Genomic DNA, 22,663 nt, shown 5'->3' with positions numbered 1-22,663 from the left:
GACAGAGACTGCATGTCAATCATGCCACATGTAAAGTTCGGCGTAGCTTTAGAGTTGTTCTTTGATATCGAGTTGGGGCCTTCACTGAAAGATGCCTTGCGCTCGGGAAAGGACTTGTGTTTTCTTGTGGCACGCAGTCTCGTAGAAATCACACGCGAGACGTAGTTTTGGTGCGCCGTGTAAATGTCTTCCAAGCGGAGGAGAAACTCCAACGAAACCAGCCATTCATGCTTTTTTTCTTTCATGGGTCCTCGCCTAGAGAGACCGGAGAAAAAGAGTATGTGTGAACTTCAAGAAGCAGTTTATAAGTAGACAGCGCATACACTACTGCAAAATACAGACAACCAATCATTAAAACACAGAAGAGCGGGGCAACTCAAGCGCCAACCTCCAACACAGAACTATTTCAAGCAGTGGCGTATATGCAGACACGAATTGACAGTAGAAGTGCGCGTGTCACGCAGCCACGACTATAAAGCTGTCTGAAATTAGCCCGAAGGAACGTAAGTTCTTTGCTCAGACAAAACGTCCAGATGGCGTCATTACACATTCTGTGCCCCGCCACTTTGATCATCTCGGCCTTAACTGTCTCCCCCCCCCCCTTTATCATTGCATAGTACATCAGCTCCCTTAAACTGTGATTGACACCCGCACATGCTACAGTTAGTGGCAGAAGACAGTCTCAATTTTGCGTACGTTACTGCTGTGGTCCCTGAAGCGATTCAGATATAGAGCGGAGCGCCCGATGTACTACAGCCGCGTCCTTATGGACATGCAGACCTAGTTTCCAGGAGTGAAAACGATGAAAAGTGCGCTTGTTTAACCGAAGATGCACGCTACTTCAGGGTGCTTTAGGCACCTCGATTCCAAGAGATGGCGCGTTGCGGCTGATAACACGCGGATGACTCAGTCGCAAGGTGTTATCGAGGTGTTGTCTTGAGTTAATGCGATACGACAGCAGGTGTCTTTATGGATCCTAAAGGAACGTACGTGACCACAACTGTCGTCGGCAACGTATCGAACACCTGTTGTTCGGAAACAATGTGTTTTTTTTTTTTTTGCAGAAACAACGATCTCATTAGAAGACAAACGGCAGTGAAGAACTCAGGGCAGGTATTTTATGGCGATGCGTGTTCTGATGCTAATGCCTTTTCGTGCTAATAAAGCGGCGGTACAACCCCTTTATCATCCGGACGCGAGTGGTGGATAAGAGTAGCATAGAATAAGGCATAAAACATCGCTACAAAATACCGTCCCAGGATTAGTCTTTTACTACTAAGGTCATTAGCGCACCTAAATGTGAATCCACCATAGCTTGCGCAGGATCGACCACTCTAAGATGAACACCTGACTAGTACTCGAGCTGGTAAAACTAGAGCGTTCATGCTACTTTGCGAGGGAAATGTACACCCGAGAGCAGCAGTATTCGGATCACGGGAGTGCGTGCCGAAATTGCCGTCGGAGCCATCTAGTGGCGAACAGGCTGCTGGCCACGTATTCACCAGAGCAATGCTCTCGACAGCAGACGGCTCGCCACTGACGGCACAGACGGCTAATTTCAGAATGCTCTAGTGGCCCGTGTGCTTTTGCCCATGGGTGTACGCTATATTGCGTAGAATCATCGTGTCGATAAACACAATAACAAACTTCCAATTTATGTGTTAAACATCAGCTTCTATGAGGTCCTGAATACTAATGAAGTGTTCGCCTTAGAGGTCGACAACCCTGTACATTGCTCCAGTCAAAATGAAAATGTAACCGCATGGCTGCAAAGCAAACCCGGCAACCTTGTTGAAGAACGCTATAGCTGCTAAGTGAGTGCGGAGGGTGCGAGAGGAATAATGCGGTTTCACTTAAATACAATGCGGATTTCACTGCGATACAAAACTCGAAATTCGAGGCTGCCCTAAACATGGCTGTCGACGGTAATCAGTAGAAAAGCCCGGCGTGCCTCACCTTGCTCTTGCGTGTGCATACTGTGGTCTACTGCTTGCTGTTGAGGATCGGGTTGCCCTAAGATCCGCGCCACAGTACTGAGGTTTCTGCCTAATCGAAATAAGGGTGTACCTCCGACGTCTTGACGACCCGCAGAAAACGCGACGTCCAAGTCTGCGTGGAGGCCCATTAGCAGTTGCACGCTTTCCCCTCGAAGGGCGACGTGGATGCCAGCCGTGAGCCTTAGCTGTTCGTCGTCCGTTCCGGCGTACGCGGCCGCGAAGCGCTGGCCGCTCCAAAGCACCAAGAACATCACCGTGTGTTCCGGCGAGTTCGGACCCGGGAACTTGTTTATCAGGCAGGCGTAGTACGTCCCGCAGACGTGCCTCAGGCTGAGCGTCGTGGGCCGACGACTGAACCTGCAGCGCTTTCGCCAAGGCCTTCAGGAGAGTGGGGCAGTCGGCATGCACCGCGGAAGCGCCGAAGCGAAAGAGAAGCCACGGGCGAATCTTTCGCCTCGGCAGCAGCCAACAGTAGAGCCAAGCGACGCGCTCCAGGCGCATAGACACGGTGTAGGATGCGTAGAGGACGCGTCGTATTTCCCGGAAGGCTAGCGTCGGCTGCAGAATTCCGAGCCGCGGGATCCAGGCCACGTTCTCCTCGTCCAGGCATTGAAGATCCTCCGCGCACACTCTCTCGACGTGGACCAACAGCTCTTCCAGGACACTCAATGCCATCTCGGTAGAAGGCAGAGACGGCCCAGGACGATCTGCGTCGTAGTCTTGCATTTGGCTCGGTTAGTTGCTAAGTGGTAGCTGCTTGCGAAGCGCTAGCTGACGACGTATTCAGCTGTGGCGGTGTCTGGCCAAATATGTTTGGGACGTTAGCCTCCTTAATGGAGCGTTCCTGTCGAGGAAGAAACTAATCTTAAAGGATGGTCGAGTTACCGTGCACGACGATAGTATTCAGTGCAGCGATGTGGATGGTTACGTCAACGTGACTGGTCACCGTTCCTTTAATTGCGAAGCCAGGACGATAATCGTAACACAAATACGCAAGCGCCGAGGGAGCACTATGCGTTAGACGTCTCTCTGAGATCAAGATTGAGCGTAGTCAACGAAGTTAAGCGCAAGTCTTAGCGTTCTCGTTCGCCCCATCTATATCAATATCGAAGGACGGCGAGCGGTACATAGGGTACAAACGCTAAAGAAGAAAATAGGAATAATTCTTGATTTATGCAAGCACATGTAAACGAAAGTTCGGTGAGTCGTCAAGGCGAAAAATTGATGTGTACCTTTTTCTTCTGTGCGCCACCGACGGTAATCTTTACTGACATGCGCTTCGAAGCGCGGCGGATACGCCTATAGCCAGTTCTTGTTAGTAGTCAATACATATCTCGTGTATTGCCGTCCAGCATCCTGCCTGTTTATGGATTTGTTTATTTACTTAATTAACTCTTTATTTCCTCAACATTTCTTTGTCCATAACATTCTCTATTTACATGTTATACATTTGTATACATTATTAACGCCTGTAATTTGCGCCAGTCACGACACCTCTCATATAAGTGCGTTCCCTTCTGTACTTACAGCTTCATTCTGAACGTCTCTTGCACATCTCATCCACAGAAATGCATTGTGCTGAAAACACTTCGCTTCTGGTAATTAACGTCTGCTTGCATATGGTGCACAAGATATATTCAGCGCGAAAAATGAAAGAAGGACAAGCGAGGGGACACAGGCAAGCGCTGACGTTCATTTTTCGTGTTGTCGATACCGTGTGCAATGGATTGATTACCAACTAACCCTAACTTTAACGTTAATATGTTTATGGTGCCCGGCTCGTGTTCAATCACCGCTGAAGGAACCATGCCCAGGAGGACACATGTTGTCAGCGCTTTCCATTTAAAACCAAACAGCGCTGACATCATCGACTTTATTCGCACTAGAGGAAGCTGGCGAAAAATTGCGCAGATTTCCACTTGTTCAGCCGGTTCCCTCGTTGATTTAGGCCACGGCATCTGCTTGGCGATGTGCGGATCGTGAAACAGATTGGTGACTTGTCCGACGTGTTCTGGCCCATTGGCACAGCAACCATCAAAGAACGGAGACTTCAGAAGAACACGGGACAAGGTTTTTTGTCCTGCGTTCTTATGAAGTATCCGCGATTTGTAGCGCTTCACCATGCATCGCGCACGTATACCAACGCGCCTAAATGGCAGTCATTTCGAGCAATCAATTCCCGTCCAGTACGGAGCATCAACCATCGGAAGCGATCTTTCATAGCTGTCGCGGTCGAACGGGGAGTATATGCGCGTTCATTTTATCGGATAAAGTTAAATCATGTCTTCATGTTTTGTGCACCTTGCCCTAATGCGCTGAAACTTACTAGTAAGATAAACGTTTCTATCGTAAAGCTTTTGCTACTGTGTGGTAACACTGAAGGCCAGCCTGGTCTCACTGACAGCGTATTTGCTCAGGCACCCAAAGATCATAAGAATGCTGGAAAAGCGGTTACTGAGTATGCGGATGCTCGCCGCGATGAACTCGATCCACGATAATGTGAAATCAAGTCACGTAGTGCCGAAAAGAAAAACAGTGGCTGGTATCATCGCTAGACCTAGCGCTAGTTCGGCTTAAAGCAAGCGCTCTAAATCGGTGGCAAATGAACGATTTACCAGCAAGTATAGTGGCTGATGCTATTCAGCGAGAAATTCCCGAGCTCCGATCAGATTGGTCGTGGCGCCATTATCTCATACATCGTGGCGTATCTGGCCGTTGAAATTATTCTTAATTGGGATCAGTCCGCAACAAGAATCCACTCGATCGCCGCCACATCACTTATGATCCAATTAAAATCTTAAATTGCTTGGGCTTTTAAGTACCAAGACCACGATACGAGCACGAGGCGCTCTGGATTCCGGATTAGTTTTAACTCCCCCGGGGTTCTTGAACGTGCGCTCATAAATCTGGCTGCGCAGCACTTGTGGGAGTTTCCATGGACAGTTTACTGCCGTATAGATGTCGAAGGATATTTGAGATAAAAACGAGGAAAGAAAGAAAACAACACAAGCAGTGACGCTTTATTCGAAAGTGCGTATTAACACTACAGTTAGTCGGTAGATTTTTTTACGAGCTTGAGGTGGCGTACTTTTGGCATGGGACAGGGCATGCCATGACGAATGTACGCGAGCGTAGCGATGTGAGCTTGTTGGTGCATAATGCGAGGCGTGCTAAAATGCAAGTGAACACTTTTCTGCGACCGCGGAGCGCAGACATTTTCACATACATATGTGAGCATTTGTCGGGGGTTGCCACACATTGGCGAGTTAATAGGAAGTACGCGTTGAAAATTGCTGTGAGCACAGATGACGCATTCGTAGCTAATAGCGCAGTGAGTCTTATACTCTGCAATGGCAGCCAATTTGCGAAGGCGTTTCAGCGTAAGGAATGAATTCAAACGTCAGCGACAGGATTTAAATTGGTAAAATATTTTTTTTAACTCGTCAGTCAATACATAAAAGAAGACACGAGCGCTTCTGACGAAAACGGTGGCCCATGCAATCGTGTTTTCTACATTCTTAGGTTTCAGTCGCCAGTCAGTGCGAAGGCGTCATAAATGCCGGGGTTTTAAAATGTCTTAAGCGGCTGATTAAGACAGGCATGTCACAAGGGCCTGCAGGGACGTTCTTGAAGCACGCCTTGATTATGAAATGTTCGGGGCGAGATATGAACACCGCTATTCATTCTAAGTAGTACCTAAATTCAATGCGAACTTTGAATGAAGCACAATGAGCTAGGCATGACGAGACACAATGATTTGGCACAATGAGCTGTGAATGACCTAGGCAGGCCTCAATATAAGTGCGATTGCGTGTGATCCAAGGTCAAAATTTCGCAAAGCTGCATGCCAGTTATGCAGTACTATATGAAAGCTGGTGCTCGCTTCTCGAGTTCGTTTGACATCGTCTTGGCGCCTTGACGACATGGGGGGGATCTTGACATGTGGTCGTAAAAGCGGAGTGTATAGCGGCCTCCTTCATATGCTGTCTGGGCGCTTGACAGGTCTTGTTGGTGTATGTACATACTGGTGGCGTGCAGCTGCGCAGAAAGTGAGATGTTCCGTGCGTCGTGTCGATGTCTTCCATGAGCCTACGATACTGGAACGAACGCTGCCATTCGCACTTCTTGTCACGGGGCCTCGCCTAGAAGAGAACAAGAAAGGGCAGTAAAGAGAACAGAGAATTCATTAATACATGGACAGTGGCTACCTTCCTAATTTAAATGGAGACGGTCAGTTACGGAAAGTCGAAGAGGCGAGCGAGAGAACGGACACGCCAACCTTCAGGCAAAACAAACTTCAAGCAAAAGAGGCGTTAAAGGGGGGTAGAAATCAGACAGTAAAGTGTGCATATCGCGAAGCCATGACTGAAAACAGATAGCTGTCTAAAATTAGCTCAGAGGAACACATTATGGCGCAAACCTTATATCCCTTATTGGAAAGTGTTCCTCGATCGTACTTATGGACTGGAAACGTCCAAAGTATCACGTGACGTAGGTGCCGCGAAATATCACGCGTTAACTTCTTTCACTTTGAGTCATCCGCATGATTAAACGAATCAAACAATGGCGGTCACGTGATCCTCTTTTCATCTTTGCAAAGGCGGAACACCGTGATGGTACAGAAGGAGATAAAGAAGACGACCTCTTGCGCATTTCATTTTAACGTCTCCTTAAATCATGTGTTACGAGCTTCACTTTATCCGTGTATCTCACGCCAGATACTCAAAACTATCGCCGATGTCTCGTGCATGAGCATCAAGAAGGGATACCAGTTACCGATAGAGTTATATGAGACGTTACCGCACAAGTAGAATGACACCGAGCTGTTCAGGTGTAAACAGACTTTTCACAACGGGACACAAGTGTAGCCGGCACGTCGCTGTCGGCCCGGCACTGGCAGCACTGATGGTGACAAAATTACGAGAGGCTCCTGGCTCCCCAGTGACACTGACGAAGTCGCGATGCTTCTTGAACTTTTGCCAATCATCGCGTATATAACTACTTCCTGTGCCGGCGTACTCAATGGGGCATAAAACACTGTTCATGTGGTTTCTCGCGCCAAAACGACGATACGATCAGAAGAAGCGCTGTGGTGGAAATCCCAGGTTCGATTTTAATACTATCTAGGCTTCATTAAAGCTCACTTAAATGCAAGTACACTAGCATCATTCTGCTTGGCTCCGCCGAAATGCAGCCGCGTGGCTGAAAATCGAGCCGTCGACATTGTTACGGAGCGCCACAGCGGCTAAGTGTCCACGGAGGGTATGAGGGGAAGAATATTCGCGTAGATGTGTTTCGCTAATGTATACATAAAGATCGGTGCACTTTCAGAGGGAACACGCGAGCGCGTGGTTCGCGGTATCATATCATACCGAGAACGGTTCGCTTCGTTTTTTTTTTTTTGCTCGTTTGTTGTTGTTGCACTAAACCGCTGAGAGCGCTTTCGACGGCCAAAGCGGTTGTTGCATCCGCGGTGATAAACAAGAATCGAAAATGCAAGAGAGGCGAGCCACTGGCGCCGCGCATGCTCAGATGTGGCTTATTTACGACCGGAGATGTCGTTCGTGCAGTTCCGAGCACGACGCTCCGTCGTTCTAGAGATGAGTGTTCACCACTGTACTACAACAGTCGAAACTGGAAGCCTGCTTGTAAAGGCTCTCTACAATAACGAGTAGAAAATGTAGACGTTCTTGCCGCCGACATCTCGGCCACCTGCCCAGTAAGCGGCGTCCAGGTCTGCGTGAAGGCCCAACAACAGTTCCACGCTTTCCCCGCGCAGGGCGACGCGCAAGGCGGTCGTGAGGGCTCGCAGTTCCTCGTTCGTCCCGGCGTACGCAGCCGCGAATGGCTGGCCGCGCCACAGGACCAAGAACATCACTCCGCATTCCCGATAGGCAGAATCCGCGTAGTTGTTTATCAGGCAGGCGTAGTACGTTCCGCGGTCGTGCCTCACGCGGAGCGTCGTGTGCCAACCGGGATTGGATTGCAGCGCGTTTCCCAAGTCCCTTATAAGCGCATGGAAGTCGACCTGCAGCATGTTGGCGCTGAAGCGAATGAGTAGCCACGGGCAAATCTTCTGCCTCGACATGAGCCAGCAGTACAGCCAAGCTACGCGCAGCAGGCACTCGGGTACGTTGGGAGACGCTTCCAGAGCGCGGCGTATTTCCTGGATGGCCATTTCCTGCCGCACCATTCTGATTCGCGGGAGCCAGTCCACGTGGTCCTCATCCAGGCATTCTAGATCCTGCGCGGGAACTCGCTGGATGTGGACAAACAGCTCTTCCAGGACACCGGTTGCCATCCTGGTGGATTGTGCGGGCGGCCCAGGAGGACTCCACACGGATAGCAAGACACCAAGTGAAAAGCGTGGAGCTAGACCACAACTGGCAGCTGCTTGAGAAGGTATGGTAGAAGACATTTTCAGCTTTGGCGTCAGCTGTGCCAAACGCATGCGCGATGTTGGCTCGTGTAAGGCAGCCATCGTGTCGAGTCAGTATGCTCGAGATACCAGAGATGACGAGAGTCTTCAATGGATAGATAGAAATTGATATTGCGACGGTTACCACCCGCGTGATCCTTCCAGTCGATAGCCTACAAGATCAACTCTATAGAGATAACGCAGGCGCTGAAGGAGAACCTTACGATAGACGTTCATTGACACGGTAAATGAAGTTAAGCGCAGGTCATAACGTTCTCGATCTACCATCAAAACCAATTTAAGAACGGCGAGTGAAAGATAAAAAGGACGAAATAGAAAAAAATGAGGACTTCTTGAGTTGTGCGAGTAGGTATAACAAAAGGTTCGGTGAGGCGGCAAGATGAAAAAAACGCATGTATATAAATCTTGCTCTCGTGTGCGCACTTGTCGGTAATCCTTGTTGGTATGACCTTGAAACGAACTTTGAAACCTCCTAGTCAGTTGTCTTAACTGGAAAGTGTTTTATGCGACACGTCATTTCCCACACGGAACTGACGTCAATGAGTAGGCCCGTGGTTCAGAAAAAAGATGGCTGATCCCTCTGTCATAGTAGAGTGTATTAGAACAGGGGAGTGCTCGGAAGGAGCTTCGAAAAGTGAAGCCCAAACAGGGTCAATCCGCTTGTGGTGCTGCGATCGGTAGTCTGCAATGTGTCGTCGTTTAAGAGCTGCGCGCATCTCCGCCAAAGTGGTACAGGGGCATAATGTCCGCTTCCCACTCAAAAGGCCCGGGTTCGAATCGCAGCTGTAGATGGTGAGATTTTATTCTTAGAGTCACCTTTTATAGCTGTATTGGTTTTCCTTTGTTTCTTTAAAACTATAGCTTCAGCTGATACGTGTTGCTTCAAAAAGTAACGCAAAATGTGAAGTAAAATAGAAGAAATTTGACAGTGAAATTTGCAGCGCCACCGCCCGGGATTCAACCAAAACGTAAAATATGGCCTCCAAGGCTTTTGCATATGCGAGACTCGAATTCAGTGCGCTCGTCGGGACGAGAGAAGAGATAACGCGCTTAAAGCGCATGACAAACCCCTGCAACTCCGCTCGTTCTTGACGGATTTGATAAATTTTTGCGGCAATGAATTCATGAGGCATTAAACTTCGATACTGAGGTCATTGAATGATTACTTAGGGAAATGGCTCATGACCCCTTCAAAAGAAGTACTGACGCGGTTTCGAGGCACCCCAAAAGGGACATTTATCGTTTCCATGATATGCACTATCAACGCTCTCCACGCACCTGAACTAGACAACACGTATAAAATGTTTTATTTTGGTTTTAAAGTTTTTGTCACCCAGCATGTGCAAGCCGGCCCCACCGCAATGGACATTATCACGATAAGTCAACACAGTTCACTGGCTTTGCAAAGTCTGTGTCCCGCATGAAACCTAAATCGAAGGAATCGCTGTCGGAGTCGCTGGACGACAATTCACTCATCGTGTGTTTACGTGAACCACGTGCGACTCACAGCAGATGGCAGAGCTGGTGCTTGTACTTCGCGATTTGCAGCCTTCCCGTGACGTCAGACTTGTGCTGACACGTCACTGCGACGCTGCCCCCTCGATACAGAAACCGAAGGTGATTTTTTAAGGGAGCGGTATTTTTTAAGGGAGGTGATTTTTTAAGGGAGCGTCGCGCAGCTGCTGCTGCGCGACGATCTCGATCTCGGCAGAGGTTGGAGTGCTGTTGCAACTGCCGCCGACGTTGACATTACAACTCATCTGAACGGGAGCGAAGCGAGAATGACGCCGACGTTGACGCTACAGCTCATCTGAACGGAAGCAAAGCGAGAATGACGGAAGCCGACCGAGCGCACGCGCTTATATACACATGAAATGTGGGAGGGGGAGAAGAGAGTGGGGTACAGGCTGTATTTGGCTGCGGCTTGGCTGCATCCCGTGGGAGGAGAGGCAGCGCCGCAGCTGCAGCGCGGGGGAGGAGGAGAGGAGAGAAGGCGACCGAACATCTGCGTAAAGGAGGAGAGTGGGAGAGAGAGTAGGCGCATGCGCAGTGGAGCGCGGACGCCACCGGATCAAGCTCGCTCATAATATGCTTCGCATCTAAAAGCATGTGGGAAGGTAAGAGCCGCAGAGATGGTGAGTGGACGGAGCGTCTGGCACTGCGTCTGGCACCGCATCGGCACGTCATATAGTCTCCTGAAGGAATTTATTGCGCGCTGCTGGAGTCTGCACTCCTGCCTGTCTCACTTTGAGAGACTAACTTACAAGTTATGGTCTCATGGATAAATAATGAAAATAAGAAGCATTAACGTGCGGAGCCTTTCAGTCAAATGGTGCCAGACAAACAGCCAGAAATTCTCCAGTAGCAAGCCCATGCTGCTGAAGGACATTGCTGACATGCTTCCTACAATTAATAGCTTACCAAGCATGAAATATTGAAGGCTTCACCACACTAGTATTTATCATATGCTATTCTATATTTTCAACATGGCTACTCCATCTATATTTATGGTGCATTTGGTACAGAAGCCTTCGTAGACGCAGCCCGTCACGAAAACGCTTGCAGATTTTCGGTCGCTATAGTCGACCACAAAAGAGACCTTCTCTCGCCAGCCTCACTTCGCACATCAATTGCAGAAGTAGCTGAACAGGTAGCCGAGGCTGTGGCACTACTGGATCCGAAACGCACCACCGTTTACACTGACACACGAGCTGCCGTCAGAGCTTTTCAGCCGGGTCTAATCTCGAGAGGCCGCGAGGGTCCTTAACGGCAGGCCCTTGCAGGACGTAATTCACCACATTGTCTGGTTCCCGGCTCACTTGGGTCCGGACGTAATAACGGGTCAACTGAACCCCAGCGAGATCGCTCATAATCGTGCGCGAGGATTCGTATGCCGCGGCGATGCGGGGCCCTCTAATGATTCGGAACAGCTCGAGTTCGGCGATCCACTAGTCACCTTTCACGAGATTACCTCGCACTACAGGGTGAGTAGACCAGTGTTCCCATCCCCTCACCATAAACTTGGTAGAGCACTAACTATCACGCTGAGAATGCTCCAAACGGATTCGTATCCTTCAAGGAGCTTCCCGAGTATGATACATGCGGAGGTAGATCCAACGTGCCCAGCCTGCGGTGACGTTAGCTCGTTGAAACACATGCTCTGGCGATGCCCTGAGTTGCAGGACTACAGTAAAGAAGCCTGGTGGACCGCTGCTATCAACGACCCCAGCTACGACGTCCAGCTCCTGGCTGTCCGGAAGGCCCGTGAGAGGGCGGAGAGGCTCGGCCTCCCCGTCCCGACGTGGGACTAGCCATGAATTGGATGTGTAAACATCTCATACTCTTCCCTCCGGACCAAATAAATGTGTTTTCTCTCTCTCTCTCTCTTAAAGCAACAGGCTTGCCATGTGCTTTATCTCCTCAGCCTTTTCCAAAGCAATGCTCTTGCACACCTCATCCAAGCATTTCTCAATGTCTTCTTTCATCTTTAAGGTTTTTTGAAGCATGAATGAGGGAAATGTTTTGCACTTGCCCAAAAACTAGGCACTGGAGGAAAAGCAGGACAAAGTTTACCAGCAAATGCTCTAAATATTAACCTTTATGAGACATTGAAGCAGCAAGGATAGGATCTTTTCTTAGCAGCACATTATTTGCGCTACTGCAGGAATATATGTTGCAATTACGTGGTGATTAACAGTAAGATAACTAGATAGAATTGCCTCGTTAAGATTCTAATTACAGACAACACATACAACATAACTGTGGAGTTAGGAGCTCGTAAGTGCTCAAAGCTTCTCAATTCAGACGGAATACTGTGAGTCGGATGTATATCGGAATACGAAATTTAAAGCAAAGCTTTTCCACAACATGCATGAGCGGCCAGTGAACTTTCATATTACTGAGTGGAATGAAGGCAAAGTAGTAAATTGATCCACACAACATTAACAGAATTCCACCAAACTTTGTTGACTCATGCTCAAACAACGGCTAGTCTCCAGATTTCTGTAAAATGGACATTCTTTGAACACCCTTGCACTCATTCTGCAGTTTCAACAAGCCGGTGTTGGCTTCGGTAACCACAAGTTGAATATATAAAGTTACATAATGGCTTGTTTGATTCCTGCAACTGCTGCTGCCACCACACCTCTGCACAGACAGTACAAATGTGCATGGCGCTCTTGTCACTTAGCACTATGGCTATCGTAGTAGTTAGGCACGCAGAAAGGTAGGTATTGGAAAGTGTTGTCGTATTAACGTGTATAATGTATGCCCCAGCATTCAAACACAAAGAACAGAATCCAATTGTTGTCATTAGCATTTTATTAACGTTTCAAAAATTTTATACCAGCTCAGTGCGACACTTCTACCTGAAGAAAGCATGCAAGTATTTTGTAAAACTAAAAAAGTGTCAATACACACATAATTTCACATCAACACAAAGAGCAGTTATGAGCACCCAAATAAATCTTGTGCAATTTAGAGAAGTACATCACCCTGGTACAAGTATTATTTTGATACAACTCCTGTAAAGTGATAGGAAGCTTCCACATCAGCTTAAGAAGTGTACACCTTGCATTCAGCGACAAAAACACGTTTGCTCTGCATGTTTTGCATATCGGCTTCATTAGCTCAGAAACGTTGCAAAAAGCAAGTGCAGTGCAAGGGAAGGGCAGTGCAGCCAAGGAGGAGTGTGTAACACTATGCAGGCAGCGAAAGTTTGGACATTATGGATTGACCCAGGCTGCGGTGCAATACACGAGATCCGCCCGATAGAAAAATACGGACATTTGTTAGAGTCCGATACAAGTATGGTCCATTTGCTGAAAGCAGCCGCGGCATAATCACAAAAGGTCAGGCTCGCAAAACCACGATACGAAGATATCCCCGCGGTACCTTGCGCACGTGGTATCTTTGTATGCTTTTCTATATCCAGAAGTGCTACCACTGCTTCAATTCAGCAATAATTTGCAGCACACTGCTAGACCGCCAAGTGGACCCATATTAATCCTTTGTATCCCATGGCAAATGCAGTTGTGCAAGCAACGCCTCCTAAAAAAATTGCAGTGGCTTAGCTCGGCTATGCCAGGATAGACGTGGCGTTAACAAAGGTTCAGCTGATTATTCTTAGCTTTCCAGATTGTCTAGGATTAGCTTGATTGTCATGCTTACTGCTGCTTCAATGACACACACACGGTATACGTATTATGTGGCACAGGCATATTTATTTTTGCTCAACGTCAGGTTACTTCTCTGTTGTCACAAAGACGGCTCGGTGGTCAGTGAAGTAACGCGCTGCCGCCTCTATGGCCCCAACACAGTAACCGCTAATCGCCAGGCAACTACTTCGGAATCCGCCGAGCAGTATTTGCGCTCTCCTTCTCCATGGCGTTACCCACCTGCAAACGCCAGTCAGAGACGCTATCAAGTGGCCCCGGCGCAGTGTCAGACGGCGACTGCACCAACTGCTCAGCGAAGGCGAGTAGCTGCGCGCGCGCTGGCGCCACTGTGTCTACGACGTCACTCCTCTCGAATCCGGCGCAGACCAGCAGCGGCGAGCCGCGCGCGGCGGTGTCGGAGAGTGCGTGAGATGCCAGCTCCGGTGACCCAGCTGACTGACATCACGGATCCTCGCGCATGCTCAGCACGGCTCATGACGCTCCACGCGAAATCGGCTCCGGCTAGGCAAGTGTAGCTAACGCTACAAAAAAAGTAACATGCCTGGAACGTGAGCAGCGAATGCACTGCCCTATTCTCGAATTTTTCTCTCCCCCTCTGGTGTGGAGACTAGCGCCTCCGGCAGTCGCTCCTTCTAAACACACACAGCTATCACAGCTACCTCCGAGCAGCCGCCAACGTTATGTCACGTGACTAAGCGGCACGGCCATTGGTATATATATTGCAGGTGCCACGCCCTCACTGGCTGTCTTGATAGCACCACGTGATGCGCATTAGCGATGCGCGCGGCCCATCCTGTTTCTTAAAATGTGACCGATATCGCGCATCCAAGTTAGAGGATAGAATCGGTCCAACGAGAACCACACGCTGCTGTTCGCCTGCGTCTATATTCCTGGCTGCCCTGCCTTAAGCGCGAGACAGACGGTACGATTTTCCATGCGATGCGACGACCGACGCGGCGGTGGGGGAGCGGGAATGGTGGCTGTCCGATGCTATGAAAGATCACCATTCCGGTTTTCCCACCGCCGTGTCGGACGTCGCAACGCGTGGAATATCGTACCGTCTGTCTGTGAGCGTTAAATAAATTGTCCGTTGTTATGTGAATACTACTTGTGCCTCGGTTTAACCACGGACGGGATGTACCAAGTTCAACACCTACAATTTGTGCCGCGACTAGTGATGGCGTACTAAAGCGACTAATTCCTTGGAGTTTAAGGAAGTATGCCTCAATGATTACACGTAAGAGCTTATCATGCGCCCGCTGAAGTCGCGCCGTGGTATGGAAAAACGCAGTGAATTGCCACTGTTTACAATAAAAAAGAATCGCACGCAAGATTAGTTCATAACACACTGTTTGCGTTCACGGGCACGCTGCTATTTCCTAAAACACCGCGTTTTCGTATCGGCCTCGGCATGATAACTTTGAGCGCGAAATTCTTGAAGGTCACTTAACATTTATCAAAGTACTGTGAGTACGCTGTAGTTATCACAATTGAAGAACGAATTTGGTTGCTTTAAATGTTTCATCTGATTTTTAGATGATGTGCGCACAGATATATATGTCATATTTTCTAAAAAACAAGACAAACAAAATATTCAGTAACGTTAGCACTCGTACCGTTTTTAATTGTCTCTTCTCGTTCTTGTTTGTTGGTGCTGCAGAAGTTCTCTGCCTAGTTCTCTCTATTTTCCGACTAAATAGTAGCCATATAGCCTTTGGAAATGTTGTATTTTTCGATTTTTTACAGTTTGGTCAAATCCTGGTGAAACAGATTTTGGGACCATATTAGACCTAAGTGGCAAGCCTATAGAATTGAGAAATATTGTATTTTTCGATTTTTGATAGTTTGGTCGTATTGTGATGAAATATATTTTGGGACCATTGTGAACCTAAAAGGCAAGCCTATAGCCTTTAGAAGTGTTGTATTTTGCGCTTTTTCGTAGTTAGGTCGTGTTTTGATGCATTCGACTTTGGGACCATATTTAACCTAAATGGCAAGCCTACAGCCTTTGGATATCTTACACTTTTCGATTTTGCATAGACTGATCGCGTTTTGATGCACTTTGCGCTTTTTCGTAGTTAGGTCGTGTTTTGATGCATTCGACTTTGGGACCATATTTAACCGAAATGGCAAGCCTACAGCATTTGGATATCTTGCATTTTTCGATTTTGCATAGACTGATCGCGTTTTGATGCATGACTTTGGTGCTATTTTCAGCATGAATGGCAAGCCTCTGGAAATTTTGCATTTCCCGATTTTTTCTATTTTGATTGATTTCTTTATGCATTCGACTTTGGGATCATATTCAGCCGAAATAGCGAGCCTATGGCCTTTTGATATCTCGTATTTTTCAATTTTTCATTGTTTGGTCGTATTCTGACGAATTCGATTTTGGGACCATTTTCAACCTCAACGGCAACCTATGGAAAGTGTTGTTTACTTTTTAAATGTTCTCTTAAATTTGATGAAATGTATGATGTGTGTGTGTATATTTAGCCAAAAAAGTAAAACTAGAGACTCAGCTAATCGAGTTTTTTCAGTTGGGAATGTTTTGTGGAATTTGCATGAAATAGATTTGAGGGCTAGTGTTCACCAACCAGTAAGCCTATAGGCTCTCCTGTTTGGTCAAAAACTCTTCGATGATTCGTTTTATCGAATTGTAAGGATGCCTAAAAATCGAGAAATAGAAGGTTAATAGAGACTATAGCCTTCGTCATCAAAGACACGAATATTTTTCTCAAGTGCTATACCTGCCGAGGCTTGGACAAAAACCGTAGCATTAATTTTTATGATTATGGTGTGCAACAATGTGCAAATCAACTTGTAAGCGTCTGTTGTGTCGCCGTTCCAATAGCCCAGTGGCTAAGGTGTTACGCTCGTAAACTACAGGGTGGTGGTTCGAATCCAGGTGCGGGCATCGCACCCAAAAACGTAAGGCAATAACCATTGGAATCCTTGATGGATGCGATTGCGGTAGGAGGGTGTGTTCCTAGAATGAAGGACCCTCCCACTTAGATCTAGTGACCCTGACCTTTATTTCATTCATTCGATTCTTTTTAAGTTTTGTCGCAAATCATCGTGGAACCTATATCTTACACGTTGTTCACAAGTACCCTCACCGAATTCGTGGCGAAACGCTTGGGCGTCAGCTTCCAATACGGGAGGTGCCGGGTTCGATCCCCGGTGCCGGCCGCCCACCCAGCGGTTGCAAATGGGTACAGCCGGGCTTCGTAGCGGTCTTGCAGTGCCACTGTGGTGCGGAGCTTAAGACGCCTGGAGGATCCCCAACCCGCTGCACGGGCTCAAGGGTAGCTGCCCGTGCACGAACCGGGGGTCCTTTTTTATGAAATATTCAGTTCGAAAAAAAAAACAAAAAAAAAAACACCCACCATTACTTAGGCCTGACCGTCCTTTCTTCCGCGTTTAAGGCTCGGTCAGTACATTATTGTAGCGCATGCTTACAAATCCAATGGTGGTTGTGGAAATGCGAGCCCCCATACATGAATGATGTTATGCCATGCTCAGCATTACCGGCAGTGCGATGCGAACCACCTGTTTTCGATCATCGAATTGGGTTTTAGCCACGGTAACCGCATCACTGCGTCAAACCACTCCGTGTTTTTTTTTCTGGCGATGCCGTCAGCGGGATTCGAACCAACGCCTCTCCGCTTGTGAACCGAACGCCTTACCGTCTCGGCTACAACAACAGCACAGGAAAAGGTGCTTAGACGCTGCACTGCACATTATCGCATGCACACATGTAGTGCATGCATGTATCTCAAGGTGTAGTAGCGCATACGTCAAAATGCCATTTAGGCTGCAGGTGGCATCAAAGTCGAATGCATCAAAACACGACGTAACTACAAAAAATCGGAAAATGCAACATTTCTAAAGACTATAGGCTTGACTCTTAGGTTCAAATTGGTGCCAAAATATATTTCATCACAATACGACCAAACTTTTAAAAATCGAAAAATTTTTAAATTCTATAGGCTTGCCACTTAGGTCTAATATGGTACCAAAATCTGTTTCACCGGGATTTGACCAAAGTGTGAAAAATCGAAAAATACATTTCGAAAAGCTATATGGCTACTATTTCGTCCGAAAATAGACAGAACTAGGCAGAGAACTTCCGCAGCACCAATAACCAAGGACGAGAAAAGACAATTAAAAACGCTACGAGTGCTAACGTAACTGAATACTTTGTTTTCTTTTTAAAGAAAATATCACGTATATATGTGAGCGCACGTCATCCAAAAATTAAATGAAACATTTAAAGCAACCAACTTCGTTCTTCAATTGTGATAACCACGGCATACTGAAAGTACATTGATAAAGGTTAATGAATTGACTTTTAGGAATATCGCGCTCAAAGTTATCATGCCGCGGCCGATACGAAAACGTGGTGTTTTGGAAAATAGCAGCGTGCCCGTGAACACAAACAAACTGGGTGTTATGAACTAATCTTGCGTGCGATTTGTTTTCATTGTAAACAGTGGTAATTCACTGCGCTTTTCCATACCACGGCGCAACTTCAGCGAGCGCATGATAAGCTCTTACGCGTAATCACTGAGGCATACTTCCTTAAACTCGTAGTAATTAGTCGTTTCAGTACGCCATCACTGTCACGGCACACATTGTAGGCATTGAACTTGGTGCATCCCGTCCGTAGTTAAACCGAGGAACAAGTAATATTCACATAACAACGGAAAACGATTTATTTAACGCTCACACGTCAGCACGACAACCGAAGGCGCGCAAGGCAGGGCAGCCAGGAAGATAGACGCAGGCGAACAGCAGCTCCAGGCAGCGTGTGGTTCTCGTTGGACCGATTCTATCCTCTAACTCGGATGCGCGATGTCGGTCACATTTGAAGAAACAGGGTGGGCCACGCGCATAGCTATAGCGCATCACGTGGTGCTATCAAGACAGGCAGTGAGGGCGTGGCATCTGCAACATGTATGCCTCGCATTTTGTGATCAAACGTTCAGTAGCAACCATTGCAAAATGTTAACAGCGCGTATATAGATTCGAAAAGGGACGGGAAAAAGAAAGGAAAAAACAGCGCTCTTTGTCTATCTTGGTCCCGTTCCTTTCCAAACCTTCTATGCGCTGTTAACATTTTGCAATGGATCCACACCAACATGCACAAGCGTCAACCCTTTCAAACTATGCAGTTCAGTTGTAGCCAGCGCTCGTCCTGTTCTTTTGATGACTCTGATCCGGTCGTTCTTTGTTCACACTGCAGAATTTCTTCACTATGAACCAACTAGACCCCAACTCCGAGATAATTCTACTTTAAACTCGATTTCTTCAAAATACGATAAAACTTTCAAAAATCCAGAATTATTCGAGATTTACAAGCCCTTTGGGCTTACCCTTTAGGCTAAAACTCCCACAAGATCTGTTCCATCAGAATTCGACGAAACTTTTAAAAACCTAGAAATGGAAATTCCTGGAGGCTACAGCCTTACATTTCTTTTAAGAAATGACACCAGAACTTACTTGTGAAGCTGTGCATTTGCCCAAGGATGGACAGGCAAGTACCGTATTTAATTTTTACGCATGCGCTACAGCTCGAGGGACATGCATGCGCTACATGTATGCATGCGATAATGTCCAGTGCAACTTCTAAGCACTGTTTCTTGTACCGTTGTTGTAGCCGAGACGGTAAAGCGTTCGGTTCACAAGCGGAGGGGCGCTGGTTCGAATCCCGCTGATGGCATTGCCAAAAAAACAAAACAAAGCGTTTGAGGCAGTGATGCGGTTACCGCGGCTAAAACCCAATTCGATGATCAAAAACTGGTGGTTCGCATGACACTGCCGGTAATGCTGAGCATGGCATAACATCATTCATGTATGGGGGCTCGCATTTCCACAACCACCATTGGATTTGTAAGCATGCGCTACAATAAGGTACTGACCGACCCTTAAACGCGGAAGAAAGGACGGTCAGGCCTAAAAGTAATGGTGGCTGTTTTTTTTCGAACTGAATATTTCATAAAAAAGAAGGACCCCCGGTTCGTGCACGGGCAGCTACCCTTGAGCCCGTGCAGCGGGTTGGGGATCCTCCAGGCGTCTTAAGCTCCGCACCACAGTGGCACTGCAAGACCACTACGAAGCCCGGCTGTACCCATTTGCAACCGCTGGGTGGGCGGCCGGCACCGGGGATCGAACCCGGCACCTCCCGTATTGGAAGCAGACGCCCACGCGTTTCGCCACCAATTCGGTGAGGGTACTAGTGATCAACGAGCAAGATATAGCTTATAATCATTTGCGACGAAACCTAAAAAACATGGCTGATCCCTCCGACATAGGAATCGGTATAACACGAAAGTGAAACGTGTCTTCACAGAAGTAGTGCTTATTGTGTAGTGATATATGAGAGCTTGTACAACGTCTATTCGTGTTTGGCAGCTATAGCACCGTTTGACGTGGATGCACCCATGTTGACAGCATGTCTCTATCGCGACGACTAACGCCCATGATCGTGATTAAACCGTTGTGGTAGCTGACGGTGTGAACATATATTTGGACACAGCGAATCGTGAATCCCGCGTAAGGATGATATCAACAAGCTCATAATCAACACTGGTACCCGGTATGCACTTCTTCAAAGCGTCGTCAATTAAGGAGAGAAACGGCATGGCGTGCGCTTTCTATTAATGGGTAGCCGACGCCTGTGCTCATGCATACATAACACACATTGCGCTTCAGCAACACGGGAGGTAGATGTTCGTAGCCTGAGCCGCAAACGCGTGCGTCCCGCTGGCCTCTGTCTCGCAGGCGCTGCTCTCGCTCCACCAAGGCACGACATTCGCCCGTCGAAATCGCGTCCTTTCTGCGACGCATATTGCAGCAGTTTTGTTAGTTGGTGCTCTCGCAATTGAAGCAGTCAGCGGCGGAGAAATCCCGTTGGTGCACGTAGAAGCTGCACTACTCCGATGAGCCGACGCACGCTAACATGAAGCCAAAGGCAAAGAACGTAACTGCGTCAAGGGTGCCTCGCCAGCGCGGCCAGTCTAGCTCTCTGGTATCGAGACGCTTTAACCATGACCTCTGATATCGCATGCAATCTCGGAGTAAGCGCTAGTAAGTGTCGATCGTGAAGCATTACTTCTTTTCACATCTCACAGACGGCGGCACCGTCCCGCTCCGCCCGCCGCGAAAGAGAATGTGTGAAAGATATAAGGCGCGTTCGCGCCGTGTCTACCATCTCCCGACTTAGCTTAGTCGGTAGCGCGTAGGGCGCTTGCCGTGTGGCCGCAACGTCGTGGGTTCGATTCCCAGCGGGGGTATCTTTTTCTTGGTTTTTTTCTTTCTAACCCGTTGGCGTCCATTTTATCAACGTCATATCCGTGACGGATGTACTTGGTGGACCCCGGCATAAAACACTTTCGTGTTAAAAGAATCGACTGAATGAAATAAAGGTCAGGGTCACTAGACCTAAGTGGAAGGGTCCTTCATTCAAGGAACACACCCCCTTACCGCAATCGCATCCATCAAGGATTCCGAGGGTTATTGCCTTACGTTTTTGGTTGCGATGCCCGCACCGGGATTCGAACCAGCACCCTTTTGTTTACGAGCGTAAGACCTTAGCCACTGGGCTATTGGAACGGCGATGCAAACCACGCTTACAAGTTGGTTTGCACATTGTTGCACACCATAATCATAAAAATTAATGCTACGGTTTTTGTCCAAGCCTCGGTAGGTATATCACTGGAGAAAAATATTCGTGTCATTGATGATGAAGGCTATAGTCTCTATTAACCTCCTATTTCTCCATTTTTAGGCATCCTTACAATTCGATAAAACGAATCATCGAAGAATTTTTGACCAAACAGGAGAGCCTATAGGCTTACTGGTTGGTGAACACTAACCCTCAAATCTATTTTATTCAAATTCCACAAAACATTCCCAAGTGAAAAAAAAGAACTCTAGATTAGCTGAGCCTATAGTTTTACTTTTTTGGCTAAATATACACCCACACCATTCGTTTGATCAAATTTTAAGAGGACGTTGAAAACTAAAAAAGTTCCGTAGGTTGCCGTTAAGGTTGAAAATGGTCCCAAAATCGAATTCGTCAGAATACGACCAAACAATGAAAAATTGAAAAATACGAGATATCAAAAGACCATGGGTTTGCTATTTGTGCTGAATATGGTCCCAAAGTCGAACGCATAGAGAAATCAATCAAAATAGCAAAATCGGGAAATGCAACATTTCCAGAGGCTAAAAAGGCTTGCCATTTAGGCTGAAAATAGCACCAAAGCCATGCATCAAAACGCGATCAGTCTATGCAAAATCGAAAAATACAAGATGTCCAAAGGCTTGCCATTTAGGTTAAATATGGTCCCAAAGTCGAATGCATCAAAACACGACCAAACTACGAAGAAACGCGAAATGCATCAAAACACGATCAGTCTATGCAAAATCAAAAAATGCAAAATATCAGTCAGGTGGTTAAATATGGCCCCAAAGTCGAATGCATCAAAACACGACCTAACTACGAAAAAGCGCAAAGTGCATCAAAATGCGATCAGTCTATGCAAAATCGAAAAATGCAAGATATCCAAAAGCTGTAGGCTTTCCATTTAGGTTAAATATGGTCCCAAAGTCGAATACATCAAAATACGACCTAACTACGAAAAAGCGCAAAATACAACATTTCTAAAGGCTATAGGCTTGCCTTTTAGGTTAAAAATGGTCCGAAAATATGTTTCATCACAATACGACCAAACCATCAAAAATCGACAAATACAATATTTCTAAGTTTTATAGGCTTGCCATTTAGGTCTAATACGGTACCAAATCTGTTTCACGAGGATTTGACCAAACCGTAAAAAATCGAAAAATACATTTCCAAAGGCAATATGGTTAATATTTAGTCCGAAAATAGAGAGAACTAGGCAGAGAACTTCTGCAGCACCAACAAACAAGAACAATAAGAGACAATTAAAAACGGTACGAGTGCTAACGTTACTGAATATTTTGTTTGTCTTGTTTTTTAGAAAATATGACGTATATATGTGTGCGCACATCATCCAAAA

The 22,663-nt window shown here is 47.1% G+C and overlaps 1 protein-coding gene across 1 annotated transcript; it reads right to left on the bottom strand.

Annotated features, from left to right (window-relative positions):
* Positions 1 to 231: 231 nt before the first annotated feature.
* On the bottom strand, positions 232 to 2,672 carry LOC119403340 (uncharacterized). The gene is made up of 3 exons (XM_037670282.2): positions 2,437 to 2,672; positions 1,957 to 2,354; positions 232 to 255 (listed from the first exon to the last, which is right to left on the bottom strand). Exons 1-3 carry the CDS (start codon positions 2,670 to 2,672, stop codon positions 242 to 244), a joined length of 648 nt encoding a protein of 215 aa, XP_037526210.1. The 3' UTR covers positions 232 to 241.
* Between the last annotated feature and the right edge of the window lie 19,991 nt (positions 2,673 to 22,663).

The sequence above is a fragment of the Rhipicephalus sanguineus genome, chromosome 8 (assembly GCF_013339695.2).
Source record: "Rhipicephalus sanguineus isolate Rsan-2018 chromosome 8, BIME_Rsan_1.4, whole genome shotgun sequence".
NCBI classification, from domain to species: Eukaryota; Metazoa; Arthropoda; class Arachnida; order Ixodida; family Ixodidae; genus Rhipicephalus; species Rhipicephalus sanguineus.
The sequence above is the reverse complement of the archived record's forward strand: the minus strand, read 5'-3'. Positions and strand labels throughout refer to the sequence as shown.